Source organism: Talpa occidentalis, unplaced genomic scaffold (assembly GCF_014898055.3).
Source record: "Talpa occidentalis isolate TD23 unplaced genomic scaffold, MPIMG_talOcc4v2.1 talOcc4.3, whole genome shotgun sequence".
In the NCBI taxonomy this organism is placed as follows: domain Eukaryota; kingdom Metazoa; phylum Chordata; class Mammalia; order Eulipotyphla; family Talpidae; genus Talpa; species Talpa occidentalis.
Window position 1 is genome coordinate 54,779,027 of NW_023603184.1, and position 23,205 is coordinate 54,802,231.

Consider the following 23,205-nt stretch of genomic DNA (forward strand, 5'->3'; position numbering starts at 1 on the left):
TCACAAGGGACGATTAACAAGTCGTTAAACCAGGCATGGAAGTTTCCAGGAATCCGAGGTGCAGTGAAAACGGATCACCTGTTACAAAAAACTAACCTAATCAGACCCCAAAGTGATAAAACTGCACCAAGGAATGAACCGTGTCCCCCTCAAACAACCCCCCCCAACAAAAAACACTACATAATAACATCACTTTCTCTGGCAAAACATGGATCTTGTCCTTTACGTCTGCCCGCCCGAGTCTACGCAGGTGGTCTCTTTCCTTTCTGTCTACCTCAATAAACTCTCTGCTGAACCTGGAACATCTGAAATTTCTCAGAGGGACCCAAAACCCCATTCACCAAATCCCAATACTCTAGCTCTGCCTATCACCAATTTTGGGGGTGAGCGCTGATAAATTATTTAGCTTCTCAGGATTTCAGTTTCCCTCATATTCTAAAATGAGCAGAACCACCCTGATCTTCTGAAGCTCACAGCTACATAAACGATCAGGCAACACAATCTATACAGCACCATTCCACTGTCCATAATCTTCACTACTCCAAGTGTAACAGGGTGGTCCCCAGGAAAGGGGGAGGTTCCAGGTTCCCTGCCCCACCCAAGGGAGGGTGGAGCTGAGCAGGGAGAGAAGAAGCTGCAGAGGAGACTGAGGAAGGAAGCAGGATGGAGCCAGAAGGAGACCTGGAGGAGGCGCATGGAGCCGAGAGACACGCGAAGAAACTGTGCTTGTCTTTTGGTCATGGACTGGGTGACACAGATGTGGGTGAGACCCGTGGGGAGGTGACAATGGCAGTTTTTGTCTTGATGTTGATTTTGCTCTTTTCCTTCCGGATTTGTCTGGTTGTTTCTGACCCTTTTCTGTGGGTCCCCACTGGAAGATGCTTTGGACTTGTGGCAGGCTTTGGGGCCTTGCTCTGGGCCGATCCCATATGGATGGACTTTTACCCACGAGGGGACGGGTAACTTTGGGTGCTTCATTTAGAAAACTAGATTCTTTGCCTTTCCTGTATTGTTTCCTAGTTTTATTAAAGTTCCTTCCCATTAAAGTCTCATATGTTTTGTGTTGATGCGACAGGTGGCAGAACCCTATATAGAATAGGCAGGTTTGCCAGGTTTGGGCTGCCCCTCTCCCTGCCCTGTAACACAAGTACCTCACATGAAGTGTCATTCAGTATTTGCCTTTCATGACTGACTTATTTCATTTAGCATAGCATCCTCAAGGCCACCCACATCCTCAGAAAATCTCGATTTTCTGAGTCACATTCCAATGTTTGTATGTGTGTGTGTGTATATATATATATATTGCTTATCTATTCCTTTCTGGATAGACACCTAGATTGCATCTTACCTTTTGGCTATTATTAATAATGCTGCCCATGCACATGGTGTACACTGAAACTTAAAGATTCAATTCTTTGAGATACAAACCCAGAAGTGGAATCACTGGATTATATGGTAATTCTATTTTTTTAACTGTTAAATTTTCCATAGCAGTTGTACAACTTCTATTCCCACCAGCATTACACGTGTACCAATTCTCCACACCTTTGGCAACATTTATTATTTTGTTTTTATTTTTCACAGCAGCCATCCTAAGGTTTTGCCCATGGTCAATATTGTCAAGTCAGCTACAAACTGGAGTATATTCTGAAAAACAGTATGTGAGGATGCAACCAGGAAAGCAGAAAATATTGAAAGAAATGTAATGGGGGTAACTGGGTAAACAGGTAACAGAAAGGCTAAGAAGCTGAACAGAGCCTAAAACAGCAGGAAACCAGTAACATCTACCACTACCTACGGCAGAGCACAAGCGTGTTACCAGCCCACCGGCTGTAGCTGTGTAGGGAAACCTCTGTCAAGGCTGTGAAGGGAATCGTTTTGCTTCTTCGTTCACGCACAGGAGAACTGGGGTGCAGGCCAGAGGTGCAAAGGGAACAAAGGGAATTGCAATGCAGCCCAAAGAAGCTGAGACCAAGGGAAACACCAAGTCCCCCAGCAGCCCGGCTCCACCTCCCCAGCCGGATGGCAAGTGACGGAAAACTCAGCCTTCGGAGGCCGGCGAGGCTTCCCGCCCCCCGCGGAAGCTCGGCAGCCGGGGAACGAGCCGGGGCGGACACGCCACAGACCTGCGCGAGGGGCCCGCGGTCGGCCCCTGTCGTGCCCGGCGAGGGCCCGCGGCGGCGCCTGCTCGGCCCAGCGCGGGTGCTGGCCGGTCCCGGCGTCTGGGACCTCGGGAGAGGGGCCTCCGCCGCCCGCTAGCCGCGGAGCCTCCACGCCAGGCCGCCGGGCCCCCGGGTCTGCACCTGCGCAACGGGCGTTTATGGGCCCAGCCACGCGGGGAACAGGGCAGCGGCCTCGACGCCGCCGCCCAGCCCGGGCGCGGTCACCGCCGGCGCCCCGGCCCGTCCTCCGGCCGCCAGCGCGCGCGGGGTCGGCACGCGGGCCGGGGCGGGCAGGAGCCCGGGGACACCCGGGCCGCCCCCCGCGGCCGCCGCCGGCGGAGACACCCCACGAAGCTCCGACCAGGGAGGGCGCAGGGCGCCCCGGGAGCGGGGGCGGCGGGGGCAGGGGACAGCCTCGGGCCAGGGACGCCGCGGGGGCGCCGGCCGGCCCCGCGAAGCCGCGCCCCGGGAACAGGCGCTGGCCCCAAAAGCGGCCTCCGCGGACGGCAGCGACTCCGGGGCTCGGCAGCGCGGGGCGCGCAGCCCCGAAGGCCCGAGAGGGGGACCGGGCGCCCGCCCACGCCCCGCCCACAGCGGCTCTGCAGAGCCCCCGCGCGACCCGGCTAGCCCTCGACCGGCGTCAGCTCCGCGCGGGCCGCGACGGGGGAGGCGCGCCCCGGCCTCCCGGGTCCCCACGTAGCCCGGCGCGCCGCCCCGCCCCTTCCGCCGCGAAGACCCCGCCCCTTCCGCCACGGCCCCCGCGGGCAGCCCGGAAGGGGCGAGACCGCGCGCGACATGGCGGGCCTGCACCGGCAGCTGCAGGAGTACTTGGCGCGGGGCGGCGCGGGCGGAGCGGCCGCCGTGGAGCCGCTGCTGGCGGCCGGGCGTCCGGAGGCGCCCGCGGCGGGCCGCGGGCCGGGCTGGCTGGGCCGGGCGGGCGCGGCCTGGCCGTGGGCGCGGGGCCCCGCGGGGCCGGCGGCGGGCCCGGCGTGCGGGGCCGGAGTGCCGCGCGCGCAGCGGCTGGCGTGGGCCGGCGCGTGCCTGCTGCTGGCCGCGCTGTGCTTCGGACTGGCCGCCCTGCAGGCGCCGGCGCTCGTGCTGCGCGCGCGCAAGTTCGCGCTGCTCTGGTCGCTGGGGTCGGCGCTGGCGCTGGCGGGCGGTGCGCTGCTGGGGGGTGGGGCGGCGTGCGCGCGCCTGCTGCGCGGCGAGGCGGCGCCGTCAGGGCCCGCACTGCTGTACGTGCTCGCGCTGGGCGCCACGCTGTACGCCGCGCTGGGCCTGCGTAGCGCGTGGCTCGCGGCACTCGGTGCATGCGCGCAGGTGGCGGCGCTGTTGGCGGCTCTGCTGGGGCTGCTGCCCTGGGGCGCGGGCGCCGCGCTGCGCTGGGCGCTCGGGCACTGGAAGCCGCGCGCCGGCCTGGCCCCGGCGCTGCCCGTGTGACGCCCGCCGCCCCCGCCGCAGCCAGGCCGGAAGCCGGCGGCGGGCGCCCCCCGGCTCTCGCGAGCCCGCCGCGAGACCTGCGCGCCCTCGGCCGCCACGACGCCCAGCCCGGCCCCGACACCGCGTCTGCAGCGCCCGGCTCGACGGAGGCCCTGTGGGAGGACACCGCCCGCGCCCGGCCTGCAGGCGCCGCCGGCCGAAGACGGCGCGTCTCGTGAGCGTCCAGGCGAAGCTGCCCGGGATCGCCGGACTCCGCGCCGGGCTCCAGGCCACCGCGCAGCAGGGCCTCGGGCGGCCGCGGGGAGCCCACCAGCTGCTCCCGTGGCCGGCCCCGGCTGCGAGCCACGGTTCTGTGGGTGCACAACCTGGGAACGGTTGTTTTCTGGGGCTCGTTCCGGTGTCGCCTGAGCGGGTGTGTCGGGCAGGACGTTCCTGCTTGTCCAGGCTCAGGGTGTATGTCCCCGGCCCCTGCTCCGTGTCCTGCATCCCACCTCAAAAAGTGACCCCAATACCCACATTCCGCCCCCCCCCCCGAGGGTAGCACCGCTCATCCTCAGAACTCCAAGACAGCCCTGTTCTTCGCTCCGTGCTAAACAAGGTCACCTACCTCGTGGGAACCACCCAGAGAGTATTCAGGAAAGAACAAATGCACTTTTTCAGTGAGTGATTTTTTTTTTTTTTTTTAAAAAAACTGGCAATCTTCGTGCCGTTGGCCGCTTTCTAGTTGCCTGGTAAAACTTGTGTTCTAATTCTAAATTCCTCTAGAATTTACAATACTTAGTATGTTTTTTGTTGATGCTGTTGTGTTTTTAACAATCTCCCCAACATTTTGTTAAGAATTCAAAGTTTGAAAATACAGCTTTTATAAAATTCAAAGCACAGTATCTTGTATTTTGACAATGTTTTAAAATGCCTCTGCCACGTACCTACTAAATACATAGAGAAGATTTGAGTTTTCCCTAAATCATTCTCAAAATGTCATCTGGTTGTCTGATTACAGAGATGTATTTCTTGTGTGTTTAAATTTACAGCCTAAAATGTCAATGTCAAGATGGCAAGTTCTTACATCTTGGGGAAAAGAGCCTTGTCTCACTATGGGATTAGCCTCTGGATTTGATGACAACTTCCCTCTTTTTAAGCCAAACCAGTGGAGAGCAAATAAAAAGTATCCACAAACCTCAGTCTTGAGCCTCCTAGTCCTGTATTTACAGTGAGGTGCTAATAAGCAGGACATAAATTTCAGAGTAAGTGGGAATTATTCGCTTATAGTCTCTAGATCCTGATAACCACAAAAAGCTGTGTGTGGTGCACATTTTCTCACTGCAGATGGAGCTTAGCTTTCACCATTTTTTACACTAGTAGAGAATCAATTAGTTTTTCAATACACTGTCCAACTATGCCCAGGTTATTTTTCTAAGCAATTACTGAGATTTCTAGCACTACTAAACTTTGTCTCAAATGCCAAACTGAAGCTGGCGCCATAATGAGAATGCTAAGGCAGCTTCAGGCCTGTTCTTTCAATAATAAAAGCTTTTTTCTTATAAAAAGTATCATGGGGTATTCTCAAACTGAACTTTTGGCTGCCAGCCAAAACTGGGTCAAATACAACATTTAAAACTAAAGGAAGCTTGTGGAAAAGAACTTCCTGGCTCTAGGTTAGCTAGTATGGCAGGGAAGAAAGTTACATTTTGCAAATTGTTTTAAGACATATTTTGGTCCCTTTTCCATTTAGACATCCTGTGAAATGATTTACCGTAATTAAGAGAGTACATGTTTCATTCCTGTCTTTCATCAAAAAGAAGGCAGTTGACTTGTGCCGTGTGATTGCTGGCAGATGTATAGTCGGGAGAATTCCCTACTTTGACGGGAAATTTAAGTTTCTTCAGTTTAACTTCTGCCAGAGCATGTCTGAAGCTTTGGATCTACTTCAAACTAGGTTAAAGTTTTAAAGTACTTACCACTTTTACCAAGGTAAGTGTGGCAGAATGGCTAGGTGAGAATTTGCTTAAAAAGAAAAGTTAACATGAAATATAGACAACTTAGTGGTTCCCATCAGATCTGCTCATGAGTATCAGCCTTCACTGCACACCCCTCAGCAGACTAGATGCAATGGAAACAGCGTTTCCTTACGGCAAGCACTTCACAAGTAGTTTTCTGTTAATCCTTGCGTAAATCACATTCTGTATTCATACAAAAACAACTTAATGTTTTTTCTTTGACAAACTGTACATATAGAAACAAATTTCCAATAGGACATGAACTTAAATTTGTGGAGGGGCTCCATGTCTTGTGACACTTAAAAAAAAAATTCCAGCTTTTATCTTCACAAAACAGTGGGAGTGAGGGCAGTGAGGGCAGACAGGACAAAACAAGGCCCGCTACTCGGTGCAGCTGGCAGCAGTCTCTTCTCGAAGATCTCGTTAATGGCTCCGGGGGGTCATCAGCCCCGCAAGAGAGCTCAGGGCTACATGGTGCAGGCTTCCTTTTGTTTCTCTTAGTAAGTCCACAAGAAGTTCTTAAATACTGTCCAGAGAGGCATGGGGCTACTCAGCCCCCACTTCTACCGACCTCTCCCGCCACCCCTCGAAGCTCCTCGCCTGGGTGGGCCAGAGTTCATGCTACTCCCTCTACCCCAGTTACTGCCACTCCGGCCCCCTCTCGAGGGAGTCCCACTGCCAGGAGGGCCCCCAAAAGGTTCATCTCTGTGATAGCCATCATGGTGATCTCCATCCAAGGAGCTGGATCGCCCGGACTTTGGCACTCTCTGGGAAGGTCCTGGGCCCCCTCGGCCTGAAATGAAACATTGATTTCACTTGTGACTTTAAATCAGAAATTGTTCAAATCAGTAACTCCTGGTACAAACTTTCACTGTATGATGAGGGTGGAACACTTGTGTGACTTTGTTTAAAAGAGAATCTGAGGACATGAGTAGAGCGTTCGGAACAGCCCACCCTCCTGACCACTGCACCTCACTGCCATCCTGGCTCCTGGCCCTGCCCTCAGCTTCAACCTGACAAGATTCCCCAAGCAGTGACCAAGATGAGAAGAGACCAAGAGAAACATGGAGCATGTTCTGGGAGTCAAGGACCACACCAGGCCATGTCGCCAGTCTATGGAAATTATTGTCTCCCTCTTCTGTGCTACTAGTGGTACTCTGAGGAGAGGCCTGAAAACTCAACTTAATTTTGGAAGCCACAAAGACACCCAAACTGTTGATGTTAATTACAGGTACACTAACCAGGATAAGTGTTTACTATGGTTATCCCATGATTACGTGACACCTTTGGTCATCTTTTAAACAGTGAAGTCAAATATTTGAAAAAACAATGGCTTTTAGATTTCTCCCAAGATTAAATGCTCCAGACTTGAACACAAACTTTTAAGTGTTATTAAATTCTGACTTCTAATTTTTTTCTCATCAGATGATAGATTTGGCCACATCTACCATAATGCACCATTGCCAACTTTATTAAATTTTTGAATGGAATTTGAATTCACTTAAGGTGAAGAAGAAAGCTAGCCACAGGAATAATTGTTTTTTTTTCTCCTTATAAAGTGCAGCACAGGCCCATGGGGAAGTTCTTTAGGCAAGAGAATTTGTCAGCTAGGATGTCGTTTTCTATACTAGCCTGTCTTTGGCTGGACAACTAGAAAGGTGTCCTTGAAAGTCCAAGACAATGACCACACCAACCAGCAACGGAAAAGATGTGCCTGGGCGGAGAGATCTGACACAGGAGGTAATTTCTGAGAGTTTTGTCTGGAGAAGAGCCAAATAAACTGTCAAAAACACAAAGCAGAACTTAGTCATGGAGGACTGTAAACACGAGGCAGATTGACAAGAGTGGAGCACAAGCCGGGCCCATGAGCAATTTTCCCAGCAGCCTGCCTACCAGAGCACATATGCAACTGCCCGGTCTAACATAGGCCCAGAACTGCAGCAGTAGTAGGTGGCCCTGCTCCTGGCTAACAGTGCTGCCTCTAAAATAAAGATCCCAAGTTTCATGTAATAGAAATTACTGCAAGGGGCTTAAAATAACTTCTTCAGATCACATTACCCAAAGTGAGCACAAGCAGTCTTCCTTCCAGGCTTACAATAAAAAAAAAAACCAGTCCTGAAAGAGAATGATTCCCCCCCTGAGGATAGCCTGAGGGGGCAGAGTGGGCCACAAGTGGGGAGCACACTTGCCAATCAGAGCAGAAGTTCCTCAGAAAAGAAGAGCAGAGTGCAGAGGCAGCCTGTCAGCACAGTGGAAAACTTGAACGAACCAGGAGATTCTGGAAGCAACTGCAGGAGACCGGTGTGGAGGCTGAGCTTGCAGTCACCAAGCGGGCGCTCCCACGGGCTGTAGTGCGGGCCTCAGGTATAATCACTGAACTCCACCTACCTTTGCCTCGTTCCTCAGAAGGCACCCCTGGGGCGTCCATTTCTCTGTGCTCTGAGGTCCCTGGCCCGTCATGCCAGGGACGCTTGCGAGGTGGCAGGGACGCCATGTCCATGCCTTGGAGAGAAGAGGACCGTTCTCTGCTAGCTGGGGAATGGCCGTCGTGAGGGGGGTGATCGGGGCGGGGAGCATCGCGGAAGTGTTCATGGCCCGGCCCTGAAATGTGAAGCAGCATCATAAGACTAAGAGCCTGGCAATCTCATTACATCACAGTGTGCCCAAAGCAGACAGAAACTACTGTCAGGACCAGGATCAACTTGAAAACCAACATTCATTTCGTGCAGGAAACACTCCCTGAATCCCCACTGTAGGCGAGGCAGAAGTTACACTGTAAAAAGGTGAAGATTAGAAATCAACATCCCTTCCTCCTAGAGCAAGAGACAGGAAAGGTGGCTCTCAGACCTTTTAGTCTCAAGATGTGTCTTTTCTTAAAAATCACTGAAGACCCCAAACAGATTTTACAAGAATTATATCTAGTAATATTTGTCATGTTATCAATTAAGACTAAACCATCAAATGATACTTAAAAAAAAAAATTTAGTAAAAACAGTACTTTTTTTTTTAAGATTTATTTTTATTGGCCTCCCCGGTGGTGCAGCGGGTTGAGCGGAGCGCTGTGAAACTGTCCGCAGCCTCCATAGCGCAGGTTCGATTCCTAGCTGGCCAGGGAGATGCCCACATGACATGGCAGACCTCTCCTGCCCCGCCTGCTGCTCCCCTCAGCAGTGTCTTCGGTCCATCTGCCTGTTCTGTTCCCTGCTCTGTCTCTGGGGAATCCTCTCACCCTCCCGCACCTCCAGTCTGTACCCCAGTGCTTGTATAAATAAATAAATCTTAAAAAAAAATTATAAAAAAAGATTTATTTTTGGGTCTCCCCTGGTGGCGCAGCGGTTGAGCACTGGGCTGCAAAGCTGCCCACAGCCTCTGCAGCACCGGTTCGATTCCCGGCCACCGTCCAGGGTCCCACATGGCGCGCAGACCTCTCCTGCCGTGCCCACTGCTACCCTCAGCAGTATACTTGGATCTTTCTGCCTGCTCTGCTCCCCGCTCTGGCTCTGGTGAATTCTCTCACCCTCACGTGCTTCTGACTGTACCCAGTGCTTGTATAAATAAATAAATAAATCTTAAAAAAAATTTTATTTTTATTTATTTATGCATATAAGAAACTGGGGTGTAGGGCCTATCTGGTGGCGCAAGGGGTTAAGACACAACCCATGAAGCTGTCCGCAGCCTCTGCAGCACGAGTTCAATCCCCGGCTGGCCAAGGAGCAACCCACAGGGAGCAGCAGACCTCTCCTGGCTTGTCTGCTGCTCCCCTCAGCAGTGTATTTCAGTAGATCTACCTGTTCTGCTCCCCATTCTGTCTCTGGTGAATCCTTTCACCCCCCACACCTCTGGCCTGTACCCCACTTCTTGTATGCATAAATAAATCTTAAAAAAAAAAACGACCTGGGGTGTAGGCCAGAGGTGCAGTAGGAGGGGGCTAGAGAATTCACCAGAGATAGTGGGGAACAGAACAGCTGATGTACCGAAATACACTGCTGAGGGAAGCAGAAGGTAAGACAGGAAAGGTCTGCTGTGCCCTGTGGGTTGTTCCCTGGCCGGGGATTGAACTCACGTTGCAGTGGCTGGCGATAGCTTGATAGGGCTGAGAATTAAGCCCCTGCGCCACCCGGGGGGCTCTTGTTATATATATCTGTATCTATATATTCAATGCAGGAGATTCTGCACTGAACCTACTGTGATGAAATGCTACTGAGAGATGTAGCGACAATGCAGCCTCCCGTGTAGAGTAATTTGTGAGCAAGAAGACCTGGTGGACCCTGGGAAAGTCTCAGGCTTCCAGGAGTCCTCACCACGCTCTGTACTGCTGGTCTCCAGATATCCATAAGCCACAGGCAGTGCTCCTTCCTTACCTGGCTCTCTACTTCCATCCCAAGAGTCTGGTTTCCGTCCTCCTTCAAATCGAGGGAACTCATCAGGAGTGGGAAGTAAACCCTTCCGTCCTCCTAGGCGATGGAACAGACGACACCACGCTCACAGACTATTTCAGGAATGTCCACAACCTGCCTCTGTACCCCCATCCTTCCAGCCCTGGTGTCTTCTGGACATGCTCACCTCGGGGGGTACCCCGACCTCGACCTCTGAGATCCCTTCCTCGGGCAGCTTCATCAGAAGCATCAAAATTCTCGTCTGGACCAAAGTCGTCAGGGACGGGAAAACCATCCCTTCCTCTGGGGGGAACACGGCCCTCATGTCTTGGGGGGGCTCCTCTTCTAAAGCTGTCAGGAAAAAAGCAGCAAAACATTTACCGAAGGGAATACCTGGAAGCTCTTAAGTTCACGGTTCAAAGAAGCATAATGATATGAGAAAATAGGATACAGTGTTAAATGGAAGAAAAAATTATACATTTTTTAAATTACACATTTCACAGTCCCAACATTACAGGCAAAACCAGACAGGCAGGAAACATACCAGAATGTAGGGTTATTTTAATTTTCTTTTAGGCTTTTAGGAATAGTAATAGCAAGCATTTTTAAGTGCTATATCATGCCAAGAGCTTTACATGTATTGTTTCATTTCAGTTCACCTTCACAACCGCCAGATGAAGCTAGTACTTTTATTAGCTCCACCCTGCCCACGCGAACACCCAGCACAAACAGATTACGGCACAGGTGAGTGTTGGGATTTGAACTCAGCCAGGCTTCACCCCAGCCCAGGCTCTTTATCACTGCTTCCCTAGTATTTTTCATTATCATTTACATTTTCACAGTGAATATTACTTATGTAATCATGAAAGAAGCAGGTTTAGACGCACGCCTGCCAGTGACTTCGTTGAGAGCATGTGTCCTCTCCAGTCTGCTGGTTCAGTCTACTCAGAGCCAGCAGGGGTGGCCGTGAATCTCACCAATGGTCCTGTTACAAAGCTAACAGGTATACAAGTAGACACCTGGCTTACGGACGGTCCACCCACTGGCTAGCTGGCAGCCTAGAGCCCTGCCTGGTGGATAATTTCACTCTCAGGAATCCTGGGTCTAAGAAACTAAGTTGGTAGAGGTATTACTGAAGCAGAACCATTATGAGGAAGCACAGCACAGCAGCAGACCCGGAGAGGAGGCAGAAAAGAGATCTCCAAGCAGGAAAGTTGCATAGGTATAGACCAAAAGCAGCCATGAAAACTGGAGAAAGGGACAAAGGAAGCAAGGTCACAGGGTCAGCCTGCATGAACCATCTGCTGTGGCTTCCTCTCAGCCTTCTGCTTTTTCTTGAGTCTCCACTCAGTTATCTTTTACACAGTATTTTATTTTGAAAAAGTTCAAACTAACAGTAAAGTTCAAAGAACGGAACTACAAAATGTCATACCTACTTCACCTAGATCTTGCCTGTCTCTCTATACACAAAAGTATTTTGTAAACCATTTCAAAATCAGCTGCCAACATTGACAACTGACTTCTGCATAGCAAGAGTGACTACAACGAAGAGACACCCTACTGAGTGGGAGAAAATATCTGCACACCATACATCTAATAAGGGATTGATAACAAAGGTCTTATACAACTCAAAAAGAAAACAACCTGGGCCTCCCTGGTGGCATAGGGGTTAAGTCTCATCACTGTCATCGCAATGGCATGAATTTGATCCCCAGCCAGGGAGCTACACACATGGCACAGCAGACCTCTCCTGTCTTGCCCGCTGCTCCCCTCAGCAGTGTATTTCAGTCAGTCTGCCTGTTCTGTTCCCCGATCTGTCTCTGGTGAATCCTCTCGCCCTCCCATACCTCTGGCCTGTACCCCAGTGCTTATATGCATAAATAAATAAAAAATAAATCTTAAAAAAAAAAAAAAAACCTAATCAAAAAATGGGTAGAAAGCAAGAAGACGTGGCATATATACACAATGGAATACTACTCAGTGATCAAAAAAGATAAACTTATGCCAGTTGCAGCAACATAGATGGAACTGGAAGGGACTATGCTAAGCAAAATAAATCAGAAGGAAAAAGATAAACGATGGATGGTTTCACGAATGTGCGGAATACTGAGAAGCCAAAGAAAAGGTAAGGAAAAAGACGAAACCTGCAAGCTGCCACAGATCTGAGGCCCACGGTGGGGGATGGGGGGTGGAGAAAGGGTCAAAACGGGAGGGAAGAGCACAAGGGACTGTGGTGATGGGTCACGGGTGCTGTGGAGTGGGAGAACTATGGGGACTACACCTGAGGGTAGAAATCAAATACTGTAGACAAATTAACAACAATGTAAGAAAATAAACATTAAAAAAAATTTAAATCATTTAAAAATAGGGCAGAAGAGCTAAACAGGCACTTCTCCCAAGAAGACACGCAGATGACCGACATATGAAAAAATGCTCATAGTTATTTATCAGAGAAATGCAAACCAAAACCACAAAATGCAAACCAAAACCACAACCAAAACCAAAACACCTCATACCTGTGAGAATGGCCCATATCAAAAAATCCACAAACAAGAAGTGCTGGAGAAAAAGGAACCCTATTATACTAATGGGAATGCAGACTGGCCAGCCCCATGGAGACAAGGAGGTTCTCCCAACGACAAAAAATGCATCTACCCTATGATCCAGTGATGCCGCTCCTAGGAATCTACTGAAAGGACACAAAATGCTCATTCAAAAGGAAACCTGCACTCCTATGTTTATAGCAGCACTATTTACAACCGCCAAGATATGGAAACAACCTAAATGCCCAAGACCAGAGACTGGGTCAAGAGGATGTGGTGCATACACAATGGAATACTATTCAGAGATCAAAAAAGATAAACTCATGCCATTTGTGGCAACATGGATGGAGCTGGAAGGGATCATGCTCAGTGAAATAAGCCAGAAGGAGAAAAATAAGAACCAGATGGTTTCATTTCTATCTGGCATCTAGATGAACCAAAGGACCAAAGGAGACACACAGTAAGGCTGACCCTGAAGCAGACACAGATCTGACACACTCGGGGAGGGTGGGGGGAAAGAGCAGAGAACTGAGGGGAAGAGCGTGCAGTGGAGGGTGGTGGAGGGCTGGGGGCGCTTTGGTGCTGGGAAACCATGGTGACCACACCTAAGGGGAGATATTCTATGTTGTAAAAAAATAAACAAGGATGCTTAAAAAAATTAAAAAATTAATGAAAAGCATTGATGCTTAATCCCTAATACTTTGGTGTGTTTCTTTTAAGAATAAGGACATTCTTCTACCTATTATTTAGTGTATGTAAATATACTAAATAACACGTAATACTTTATAGCCCAATTCAAATTTCTTCCATAGTCCTCAAAATGTCCTTCATAGTTGTTTCTCAATAGAGCTCTCGACCATGATCACGCACCGTTATACAGCGGTCGTGTCTCTGTGGTCTCAAGCTAGCACCATTCCCCTTCTGTATTTTATCTGTCTTAACCTTGACTTTTTGGAAGGGTCCATCCAGGTGTTTTCTAGAAAGTACCACATTTGATTTTATCTGAGTCTTTCCTCGTGATTAGATTCAGGTGCACAATTTTGGCAAGTGCTGCTTAGCTCTTAATGATGCCAATTTGTCTCACTGTGATGTACAGTGGGTGGAAACCCAATTTTACTATTCCAAAAGTACTTTTTCTCCTTTGCAATTAAGTACCCTATGGGGTGACATTTGGGCCCCCCACCCCATACCCAGTTCACCACAATCCCTTCCCCAATCATTAGCATTCACTAACTATCCTTGTCTGAACACTGATCACTTTATAAAAGGGCTGATTTTCTATCACTCTTACATTTATTACTTTTTGCTTTACTTTTCCATCCCACCACCCCAGCTATTAAGGTAAGGGAGGTTGGGGTGGTCAACAAGAGATGAGCGGGCACAAGGCACAATCTCCAAAGACAACAGGACTCCTTTTGACCAGGCATCTACCGTTCAACTTTTCTAGTAACAAAGGGACAGAAAGAATCTAAATTGCCTTAATCAGAAAATAGCTCCTATTATGGACTATATGTTTACGTGCCCCCACAAAATCCCTATGTTGAAGCCCTAAGTCCCAGTGTGAAGATCTCTGGAGATGGACAGCTGAGAAATAACTGGGGTTAGATGAAGTTCTAAGGGTGGGATCCTTGTGGCGTGACTATGCCCTTGTTGGAAAGAGACTAGTAAGAGCTTGCTCACTCTCTTGCACCTTCATTCGAGGACAACGGGGGGGGAGCCAGGAAGAGCATTCTCAGCACAAACTGACCCTGCTGGACTCTGCTGTGGGCCTTCCAGCTTCCAAAACTGAGAAAATGCATTTCTGCTATTTAAGCCACCCAGGCTCTGGTGCTTCGTTAAGGCAGCCTGAGCTGACTAGTGAGTGCACCACCGAATGCACTGAATCTGCTCAAGCAGGTGTCCCCATTTAACAGATTACTGAATGGTGACTGCGCAGCTGCAGTGTGTCACCACGACTGCTCTAGGTGCTGAGGACAGTGGTGAATAAACAAAGATTTTCCTAATTCTTATTTTTTTCACCATCTCATCTTTTTTACCCCAAGTAAGCTGAATGGTCAAGCCTGACTTCAACCTAATTTTAGTTTAACAGCAAGATTATTTTTAGTTTCATTTGATTTTGTTATGATCTTTAGGCAATTATGCAAAAACCACCTAATAATGCCTTTACACACAGCCTATAGATCTCACATTTCTCATTCTAATCAAGAAGAACAGAAGATTTCTAGTCAGATTCAAGACACTTCATAGCACAGTGGTTCTACTAGCTCCTCAGAAGAAAGACTTTAGTGGAGAGAACACGTAAAAGACGTCAGGAAAAATGAAATGGACCCAAAAAATATCCAGCCCACCTTTCTTCTCTGCGCCCCCGAAAACGCGGGTCCTCAGGGTCCCGGGGGAATCGTTCATCTCCAGGTCTTCGGCCCTCCCATGCTCCTGGAGGGCCCCGGGCTGCCCCCCGGCCATCCCCCTCACTGAATTCCCTGTGATCAGGAGGAAAGGGAGGCCCGGGACCCCCACGCCTCCACTTCTCTTCTTGTGGTAAAGGTCCTCCTCTCCCCTCAAATTCACGCAATCGGTGGCCAAAGCGCTTGTCAGGGTGGAAGTCATCTGGTCTGCTGAAGTCATCAGGGAAGTCGGGGTGAGGGCCGCGCCTATCCGGGGGCCCCCTGCAGTCCTGGCCACCCCGGAAAGGCCCCCTCTCGGGACCGTGCTCGGGGCCACCGCTCTGCTCATGTCGCCTCTCGGACATCGGACCCATGTGATGGTTTGGGGGGCCGCGGGCATCACCTAGAGGAAACAAAGCTGACTTTTATCTTCCAGGAACCCTGCCAACACAGCTCTGATTGGGAGCATCCTGAAGGCTCAGAAAGCACTCTTCGTTTAGAATGTCTACCCTCCTGGGTGCGCAAGCATGCTGAGAAGGCAGATGCCCCTGAAGCACCCTGTCCTGGATTTCAGCGTCATCATAGCCCCGCAGTCGAACCATCTGACCTGAGGCAAATTACTACCTCCTGGGAGATGCAGCTGCCCTGAGGACTGATTAGAAAACATTAGAAAGAGCTTCCCTTCCCCTGCCCCATCCTTCCAGAGGCTTCACTCTGCTTACCTGCTCCAGCAACCCCAGGGGGGGAAGGAAGAGAACTTGCACACTGCAGGTCAGGCAGTGGGAACTCGCCTCTACACTCGAAAGGTTTGCAAAACCCACCCAGGGTGTGGAGCTGCACTGACCATTATCTCAGATGTTGCTCCTTTAACCCCTAGGTCATTCAACGTAACCGCTAACACACACATTTGGATCCTTAACAAAATCCTCTGTAAATCCAAGGGTCTCTCTTATATCTGCACTGGCCACAGAACCCCTCTGTACTCACTTTCAGGCTTAACAGGAACACTTTTTTCCCTTGCCCCTTCCTATGACAAGCCCTCTCCTCAACTATGCTACCACCACTTTGCAGTGCCAGTACGAGTTTTTGGTTGTTTTTTCTTAATATCTGATATAGATAATATATTCAAAACCTGAATAAAGATGGAAAGAGGCCAATTAAATATGTGATGGTCAACTAAGCTCACCTAATTTTGAAGGGATTTGTTTTACTGGCCGCTGAGCTACTATAGTTATTGTAAATTAACACCTATCTTCTGTCAACATACAATTTAAATCAAACATTTTTAAAAAGAAGGTAGCAGAGAGACACATTGCTTAACTAAGTTTTTAAAAGAAATGCCTCCACTTGCCCAGCTCCCGCATTTCCCTGCATTTCCCTGGCAGCAGGATACGCTGTAGCAGGCACAGCCAGCCACGAATCTGATCCTTCCGTTGTTCTTCCCACTTCCATTTTTCGTCATCTCTCTTGGTCAGGTCAATCGTTCCTCACCACTCAACGTGCATAAAACCTTGGAGATCTCAGCATAAAAACAAAACACTAGGACTCTCTCTTGAGCTCTTTCTGTCCCTCTGCCTCCTCATATTTCCTTCAGCACACTAGTCCTCCCCACGCTGAGACAAGCACCTCCCAATAGCCACTGTTCAGCTTGCAAACACCCCAGGTCTGTTTCCTGCTGACAGACAAGCCCTCTTCCTTCTCAGTGTGTTCCGCAGCTAATGGCTTCTCTGACAGTGGTGCTGGAACTTCTATGATCTCAGACATGGCAGATCTTTGACCTGAGGAAGCTGAGCACATTCCACTTGGACTTACCTAGGAATATTAATCCTCCCATTACCTCTATCTGTTTAAAAGCATCCTGCGCCAAGAAACCCACCACTACAAATTAGAAGGGATGTGACCACCGGAGATGGGGCGGCGGTGCTGGTTAATCCAGTAGGGGATGGCAGGGCCACTTTCTCGGCTCGCCCTTCTCCCTTTGGTCCCCGGGAGGGAAATAGAGGAGGAAGAAGAGAGAAAGAGGGTGGGGGGGTGTAAAGAGAAGCGGGGCAGGCAGAGACAGACACAGGATAGGGAGAGGAAGAGGCAGGCTCTCGGTGTGTTGATTACTATACTTTGTGGATCAAAGTCTCTCCTTAAGATCCCCAGTTTCAAAGACTGAACCTTGATGGTTTCGTTCTCTTTTCCCTGTTGGCCATGACTTCCATGCAGTGGAACTAAAGTAAACACTCCCGTCGTTCCTTTCTCTATGCATCTCCTACCTCTAATAATTCGTATCGATTCAAAACCAAGCTTTAAATTCCCAATGTCCCAGGGCCAACAAGTGCTTCTCTTAAGCTGCTAGAGCGGGGGCAAGAAACCTGACATGTACCACAGGGTGCTGTAGGCTTAGCCAATTAAAAATGAAAAGAGAGGTGTGTGGGGTGTTCCGACTGTAACATCTCCATCCATCGCCTGCCATCACGCGCAGCCCTAGTCTCACTTCCCGTCCACCCGCCCGCCCGCCCATTTCACTCCTGCCCCAAGTCTGCATGTGGGTGTGTGAGAGTTGAACACTTCAGCATCAACAGAACAAGGATTCTGGCTACCTATGGACTACTGAGATCAACTCCTACCTTCCCAATAGCCTCAGCTCTAAACACTACCAATCCTCAACTCTGTGCTTCCGCAATACCGACAAGCCGAGGCACTGCTTCTCCTTTTAAATTATGCACAACAATGAAAGCAGCTGAAGAATTCAATAGATGACACAATTTAGAGGAACTATTTAAAAACACTTAAAATCTCTGAATTCTCTGTACCATCAACCATTTTTAACTGAAACAGTTCGGCCCTCTGGGATGCTAAAAGCACGCACTGCCTTCATGAGCACAGGGACCCCCCGCCTCTGTCCAACAGACAGACAAGGCCGATCCTGGCACCGGCCCTGCTGGCAGGAGTGGCCCCAGCAGCTTCACCATGACCTTCTGGTATCAAGGAGGGTATTTTTCTCTGGGTAGCCTTTTTGGCTAACTAAAGCAAGTCTATGAAAATAACATGAGAAAAAGCAATTACCTGAAATGACTGTGCTCCTATTTTTCCTAGTGTTTATTCTATCAATTACTGACCAGTAAAATTATTTCTTGTAAGACTTATACAAAGGTGGAAGAATACAACCTCTTATTCAGCCGAGCAGATATTTACCTTTGTTAGGGCCAGGTCCTGGTCCAGGATTAAGAGGGGGGATGCGACCTTGTGCTCCCTGCTGCCCTAGGCCTGGTATCAAGGGTGGGGGGCCTGCGTTCTGTCCTTCCTGAAAAGATGTTTTTAAAACAGGGGTGTGAAATTATAGGTTTGTGCTTCATGAATAGCAAATTTATTATCATGTGAGAAGATAAAAATAAAAACACTAGATTGCTCCAAAGCCTGCAGCATAAATAGATAGCTAGTGACATCATAGCAAGACTGGCCTTAAATGGTGGGAGAGGATATACTTCTTACCATAATTAGAGAAAAAACTTAAATGTTAAGCCTACTGCTAGGTTTTAGTTAAAGCCCACAGCTAAGTTTTAGTTAAAGCTAGATCTTTACTGGTATGCCAAAGAAGCGCCTCAATGGAAAAGCAACAGCCATAACACAGTGACAACACTCTGCACAGAGGAGGAGCTTCTGGCAAAACTAAAGACCTGGAAATGTGCCAGGATAGGTTAGCTCTGTTCTGATATCCACAACTCCTTCCAGTTACAGGAAATAATCAGTCCTTTCAAGAGGTCAGGGCTGGGTTTGAAAAGAACTGCCCCTGTCCTCAGCACCTTCCTGTTCATTCCCAGTAGAGTCAGCTGGGAACTTGCTGAAGGTTCTTACAGCTACTGTCTGACACAGACCTTTTGGTTCAATCAATCCTCTTAATCTCCTTACTGCCCAACCCCCTCCTACCACAGCCTTCGAATTCTGTATTTTTATCTAGTGTATCTAAATTCTGATTTCCCCCCCACTGTACAGTGACTACAGATCGGGTCACTTGACAAAGAAATGTATATCCAGATTTAGTACCTCTATCTACTGCAAATATAGCTCAATTTCAAAAACATCCATAGCAAAACAACTTTCATCACATTCTAAACCAGCAACAGTAAAGAGCAGTCTTGATAGCGGACGTAAAACTGTAGGCCTATGTGGCCATCACCAAATCAAGGCCAGCAACATCTACAATCCTTTGTTGTCTGTCGTTTTACCAAGGAACCCTCTTACCAACCTATTTCATGGTTGCCTGAAGGTAGTGACAGTTAATTAAGCTGATCAAAATAGGTTTTAGGGGCCTCCCTGGTGGCGCAAGGGATTGAGACACAACCTATGAAGCTATCCACAGCCACTGCAGCACGAGTTTGACCCCCGGCCAGGGAGCTACCCACATGGTGCAGCAGACCTCTCCTGTCTCACCCGCTGCTCCCCTCAGCAGTGTGTTTCAGTCAGTCTGCCTGTTCTGTTCCCCACTCTGTCTCTGATGGATCCTCTCATTCCCTGCACCTCTGGCCTGTACCCCAGTTCTTGTATGCATAAATAAATAAATCTTAAAAAAAAAAAAACGGGTTTTAAAAAATTGGTCTATTCAAAGTGCAAGAAGAAAGCCAGAGTTCAGTACATAAGAAATATAAGCAAAAACTTTCATCTGGAAACCTTTGACATTTGAAATGCCCTAAAATATACTACACCTTTACCCTCATTTTACTAATATTTCCATCTTTACAGTCATTATGTTTCCCATGTACAAAATCTTTTACTACATGATACAATAAAAATTCCTATAGAATTGTCCCATGAATCTGACATGTTTATCATTTCCTATGTGTTAACTAAAGTTCACTGTTTTTCTCTCCCAAATGAAAAGTGCTAATTCACTACCATAAAGTTAGGTAAATAAATATTATAAAAACACAAATAAACAAAATACATAACATTTTAAGTTTTAGGGCAATTTAGGACCGTAAACCTAGATTGAGTTTACTCATTCTGAAAAATTCCAATAAAATCTGAAAATTTACTCAAGTACCCTCAAACATGTTCAAGTTCTGGAAAATCTAGTGAAGAATAATATATGCCTACCCATTCAGCTAGTTATTTTAAATCAGTAATCCAAAAATCATTTTCACATTACAGATCCTCAGAGTTGTTTGAAAAAACAAAACTGATGATGTTCTATATACACAGTACCTACAGCATGCCCTCTGCCAAGTGACTCAAGCGTCTTGCAGTGAAGACCCAGGGAGTCAATAGCACACTTAATTCACTTACTTTTAGCCATGACAAGACCTTGGGGACATAAGCCCAGTAATTCACACCCAAATATAGCTTCAAGACTACAAAATTTTCAGAAAAACATAAAAACAACAGGGCCTAACAGGAACTGAATCTATTCATACTCATATGGACTTTCTGTAATTTACTCCAAACAACCTAAAAACTCACGTTGCCTCTCCAGCACAAGCTCAGAGGATGGGTGAGAAAACTAGAAAAATAAAAACACAGTTCCTGGAAAAAGGGCCAAGAAAATTTCTGTAGAAACATTCCCCACATAAGGGTCATGATTTGAGAATGCTCAATTATGGATTCAGAGATGCTTAAAAGTACTCACTGAAAAGCAAATAGTGAGATCACAGTATATAGTATACTTGTGAGTTAAATACCCACCTTATCCTAACAAAAAAAAAAGTGATAACTGCAAGAAACTCAGAGGTGGTTCAGTTGCTGGCAGGCCCATGAAAAGTGAGACTACCAAGTAAAGGACTCAGAAAAGGTAGTGTGATAGACTCAAGGTCATCTTGCTTTCTCCTCAGGACCACAGCTTTCTTAGAGTTCTGGGACAATCACAACCTGTATTCAATTGAGTTTTGATCTTTTCTGGAAATGCCTCTACTAAAAACATAGGTTGAAAACCAAAAACTCACGTCATAAGATCTATTTAATTATCCTTATTTCCTTCTTCAAGATGAAATAAAGGCTTTTCTCAAGCCCTAATTATTTGAAAGACAACTGTAATGTCTGTGACTCCTTATCAGAGCATCCAGAAGTGCCACCTCAGTGCAGAGTGTATTTTCCCAAAGTGTAATGCCTACAAGTTGGAAATAGACAATACCTGATTGAAGGGGGCACGGGGCCCATCACCTAGCAGAGCTGTTTTCTGTTGCTGGAATGGTATTGGCCCTTGAGATGGATGTGGCCCTCTTGCCGGGTTCTGCTGTCCCTGAGGTCCAGGGGGCCCTTGCATGCCACCCTGGGGTGGAGGTCCCAAAGAGCCCTGGGGCGGCCCCTGCTGACCTTGTGAGCCTGGAGGCCCTCGCAATTCCTGAGGCGGGCCTAGCATTGATCCTTGGGGTGGAGGCCCCTGCATGCCTCGCATCTCCTGAGGACCTCTCATTTCCTGAGGGCCATGTCCCAGTAGTCCACTTGGAGGGTGAGGTCCTCTCATCTCTTGAGGCGGGTGGCCCATCATCATCCCTTGGGGAGCAGGACCCTGATTTTCTCGGGGGCCTGGAGGACCCTGCATTCCTCTTGGATTCAATCCCATCAGAGGTCCCTGAGAAACAGGACCTTGGATCCCTTGAGACCCTGGTCCACCTTGTAGCCCATGAGGATGAGGAGGTCCTTGCATTCCTCTGGGACCAGGTGGTCCCTGCATACCTTGAGTACCAGGAGGCCCCTGAGGGCCCAAATGACCTTGAGGACCAGGTGGGCCTTGGGGGCCTAGGTGACCTTGTGGGCCAGGTGGACCCTGCGGACCCATATGACCTTGAGGGCCAGAATTACCCTGTGGTCCAGGTGGTCCTTGAGGTCCCAAAGGGCCATGAGGTCCGGGATGTCTCTGCATTCCTTGAGGCCCATGCATGTCCTGAGGCCTCGGCATTCCCTGGGGTGGGCCCTGGGGCCCTTGTGGTCCCATGAATCCTTGTGGCCCCCCACCTCCCTGATGCAGTGGAGGACCTTGTGGTCCCATTTGTCCCTGGGGTCCAGGGGGTCTAAACTGTCCCTGTGGGCCTGGAGGCCCCATTTGAGCCATGTTCATTGGCATCTGCTGAGATGGATGGGGTTGCTGAAAACCTTGAGGAATCTGAGACATTGGACCTTGTCCTGGAAAAGGCTGGGGTCCAAGAAGAGGAGTACCAGGTGAAGGAGAAGGCTGAATTTGTTCAGCTTGTTTCTGTGCAAGTCTTTCGATTTTAAGTTGCTGGAAAGAAAAAGAGAAAAACCATACTGATTAATAAACCAGAGCGCTTGAAGATGACAATGTTGCTATCACTTATTTCTTTGGGGGTGCATCAAACATAAGGCGTTGCCTTCTCAACACCCCAACAGTGACTAGAATCCATATAACATTTACTCAGGCTTCCAGACTCAATCTACACTGCTTCTTTTTTAAGTGCTAGGAAACAGCATTCAGGACAATTTATACCCATCTTGATCAGGGGAAGTCCAATAACTTACTAGCATTTTAGCATTCTTAGGAGCTGTCAAAGGTAGAAAAAATAAGAATAAACTACCTGCTCTAAAGCTGACAGAAAAAAAATTATTTTATGCTGAATAAATAAATCCTAATTAAACTATGTTGGCTTTATCTTTTCTACTAAAAATGTACATTCACCTTACCTCTACTCACTATTTCTGATTTCCTTTTAAAAGACTAAGAAATAAAATTCTTTTAGAAACCAGCTTCCCCACAGAGTAGCAAGAAATGGTGGCACTCATCAGACCCATCTACGAGGCCCTGCCTTCTCACTAAGTGCATCAGTAAGAAACGTCCCCACTGCGCTCCTAGGTCATCTTGGGCTCTACTTTGCAACTTCACACACCTCCAGAAGCTGTGGATTAGTATACTGCAACGTGGCCATTTCCTGCTCAATTTCTGCTTGCGTTTTTTTCTTCTCTTCCAATTTAATATCCTCTTTTCTATCATTCAGCACTTCATTTGGGGCAGGGATTGGAACTTTATTCTGCATCCAAGCCTTGGGAAAGAAAAGAACATGAAAAGAAACCCCGAAAGTGTAACTTATAATGATAGTATGAGAAAATCATCCTACAATGTCCTAGGCTCATAACAAGCTACTAAATACAAGTCAGTTCGCCCAGCCCAGGTACTGTCTTTATCTCTAATGATTCTTAGTGACATAGGAATAAAGTTCGCAAGTTCATTACCAGGTAGAAATCCCCAAGTTGATAAAAGTTGTAGGACCTTATAGGTTATTAAGAATGCAAGCTGCCCTACTGCTTCAAAAGAGCACATGTACTTTGTGTTGGGGGGACAAATAATGTAGAAGACAAACAATGTAGAA

The 23,205-nt window shown here is 48.4% G+C and overlaps 2 protein-coding genes and 1 long non-coding RNA gene across 8 annotated transcripts in view; 2 read left to right on the forward strand and 1 right to left on the reverse strand.

The window, feature by feature from the left end:
- The first annotated feature begins 2,957 nt into the window (after positions 1 to 2,957).
- Positions 2,958 to 3,602, forward strand: SFT2D3 (SFT2 domain containing 3). Its single transcript, XM_037522077.1, has one exon. It carries the CDS (start codon positions 2,958 to 2,960, stop codon positions 3,600 to 3,602), a length of 645 nt encoding a protein of 214 aa, XP_037377974.1.
- Positions 3,603 to 3,881: 279 nt separating this feature from the next.
- LOC119255716 (uncharacterized) lies at positions 3,882 to 16,078 on the forward strand. Of its 3 annotated transcripts, XR_008553520.1 has the most exons (5): positions 3,882 to 4,261; positions 4,634 to 4,846; positions 5,335 to 5,573; positions 10,630 to 10,719; positions 15,339 to 16,078. It is a non-coding gene; the product is annotated as an uncharacterized LOC119255716 (long non-coding RNA). The 3 variants fall into 3 exon arrangements; XR_005127522.2 differs by having other exon boundaries at positions 4,634 to 5,573; XR_008553521.1 differs by lacking the exon at positions 5,335 to 5,573.
- Positions 5,766 to 23,205, reverse strand: part of WDR33 (WD repeat domain 33) — a 107,070-nt gene continuing 89,630 nt past the window's right edge. For 2 of the 4 annotated variants that reach the window (XM_037523133.1, XM_037523134.2), the window contains exons 15-22: positions 22,726 to 22,878; positions 21,015 to 22,103; positions 18,086 to 18,194; positions 14,867 to 15,305; positions 10,163 to 10,326; positions 9,961 to 10,053; positions 7,988 to 8,200; positions 5,766 to 6,392 (exon numbers count right to left, since the gene is read on the reverse strand). In XM_037523133.1, coding sequence (XP_037379030.1) covers positions 6,163 to 6,392; positions 7,988 to 8,200; positions 9,961 to 10,053; positions 10,163 to 10,326; positions 14,867 to 15,305; positions 18,086 to 18,194; positions 21,015 to 22,103; positions 22,726 to 22,878 — 2,490 coding nt within the window. In that variant the 3' untranslated portion in view covers positions 5,766 to 6,162. The remainder of the gene's footprint in view (positions 6,393 to 7,987; positions 8,201 to 9,960; positions 10,054 to 10,162; positions 10,327 to 14,866; positions 15,306 to 18,085; positions 18,195 to 21,014; positions 22,104 to 22,725; positions 22,879 to 23,205) is intronic. The other 2 variants (XM_037523135.2, XM_037523136.2) reach the window with 2 other exon arrangements.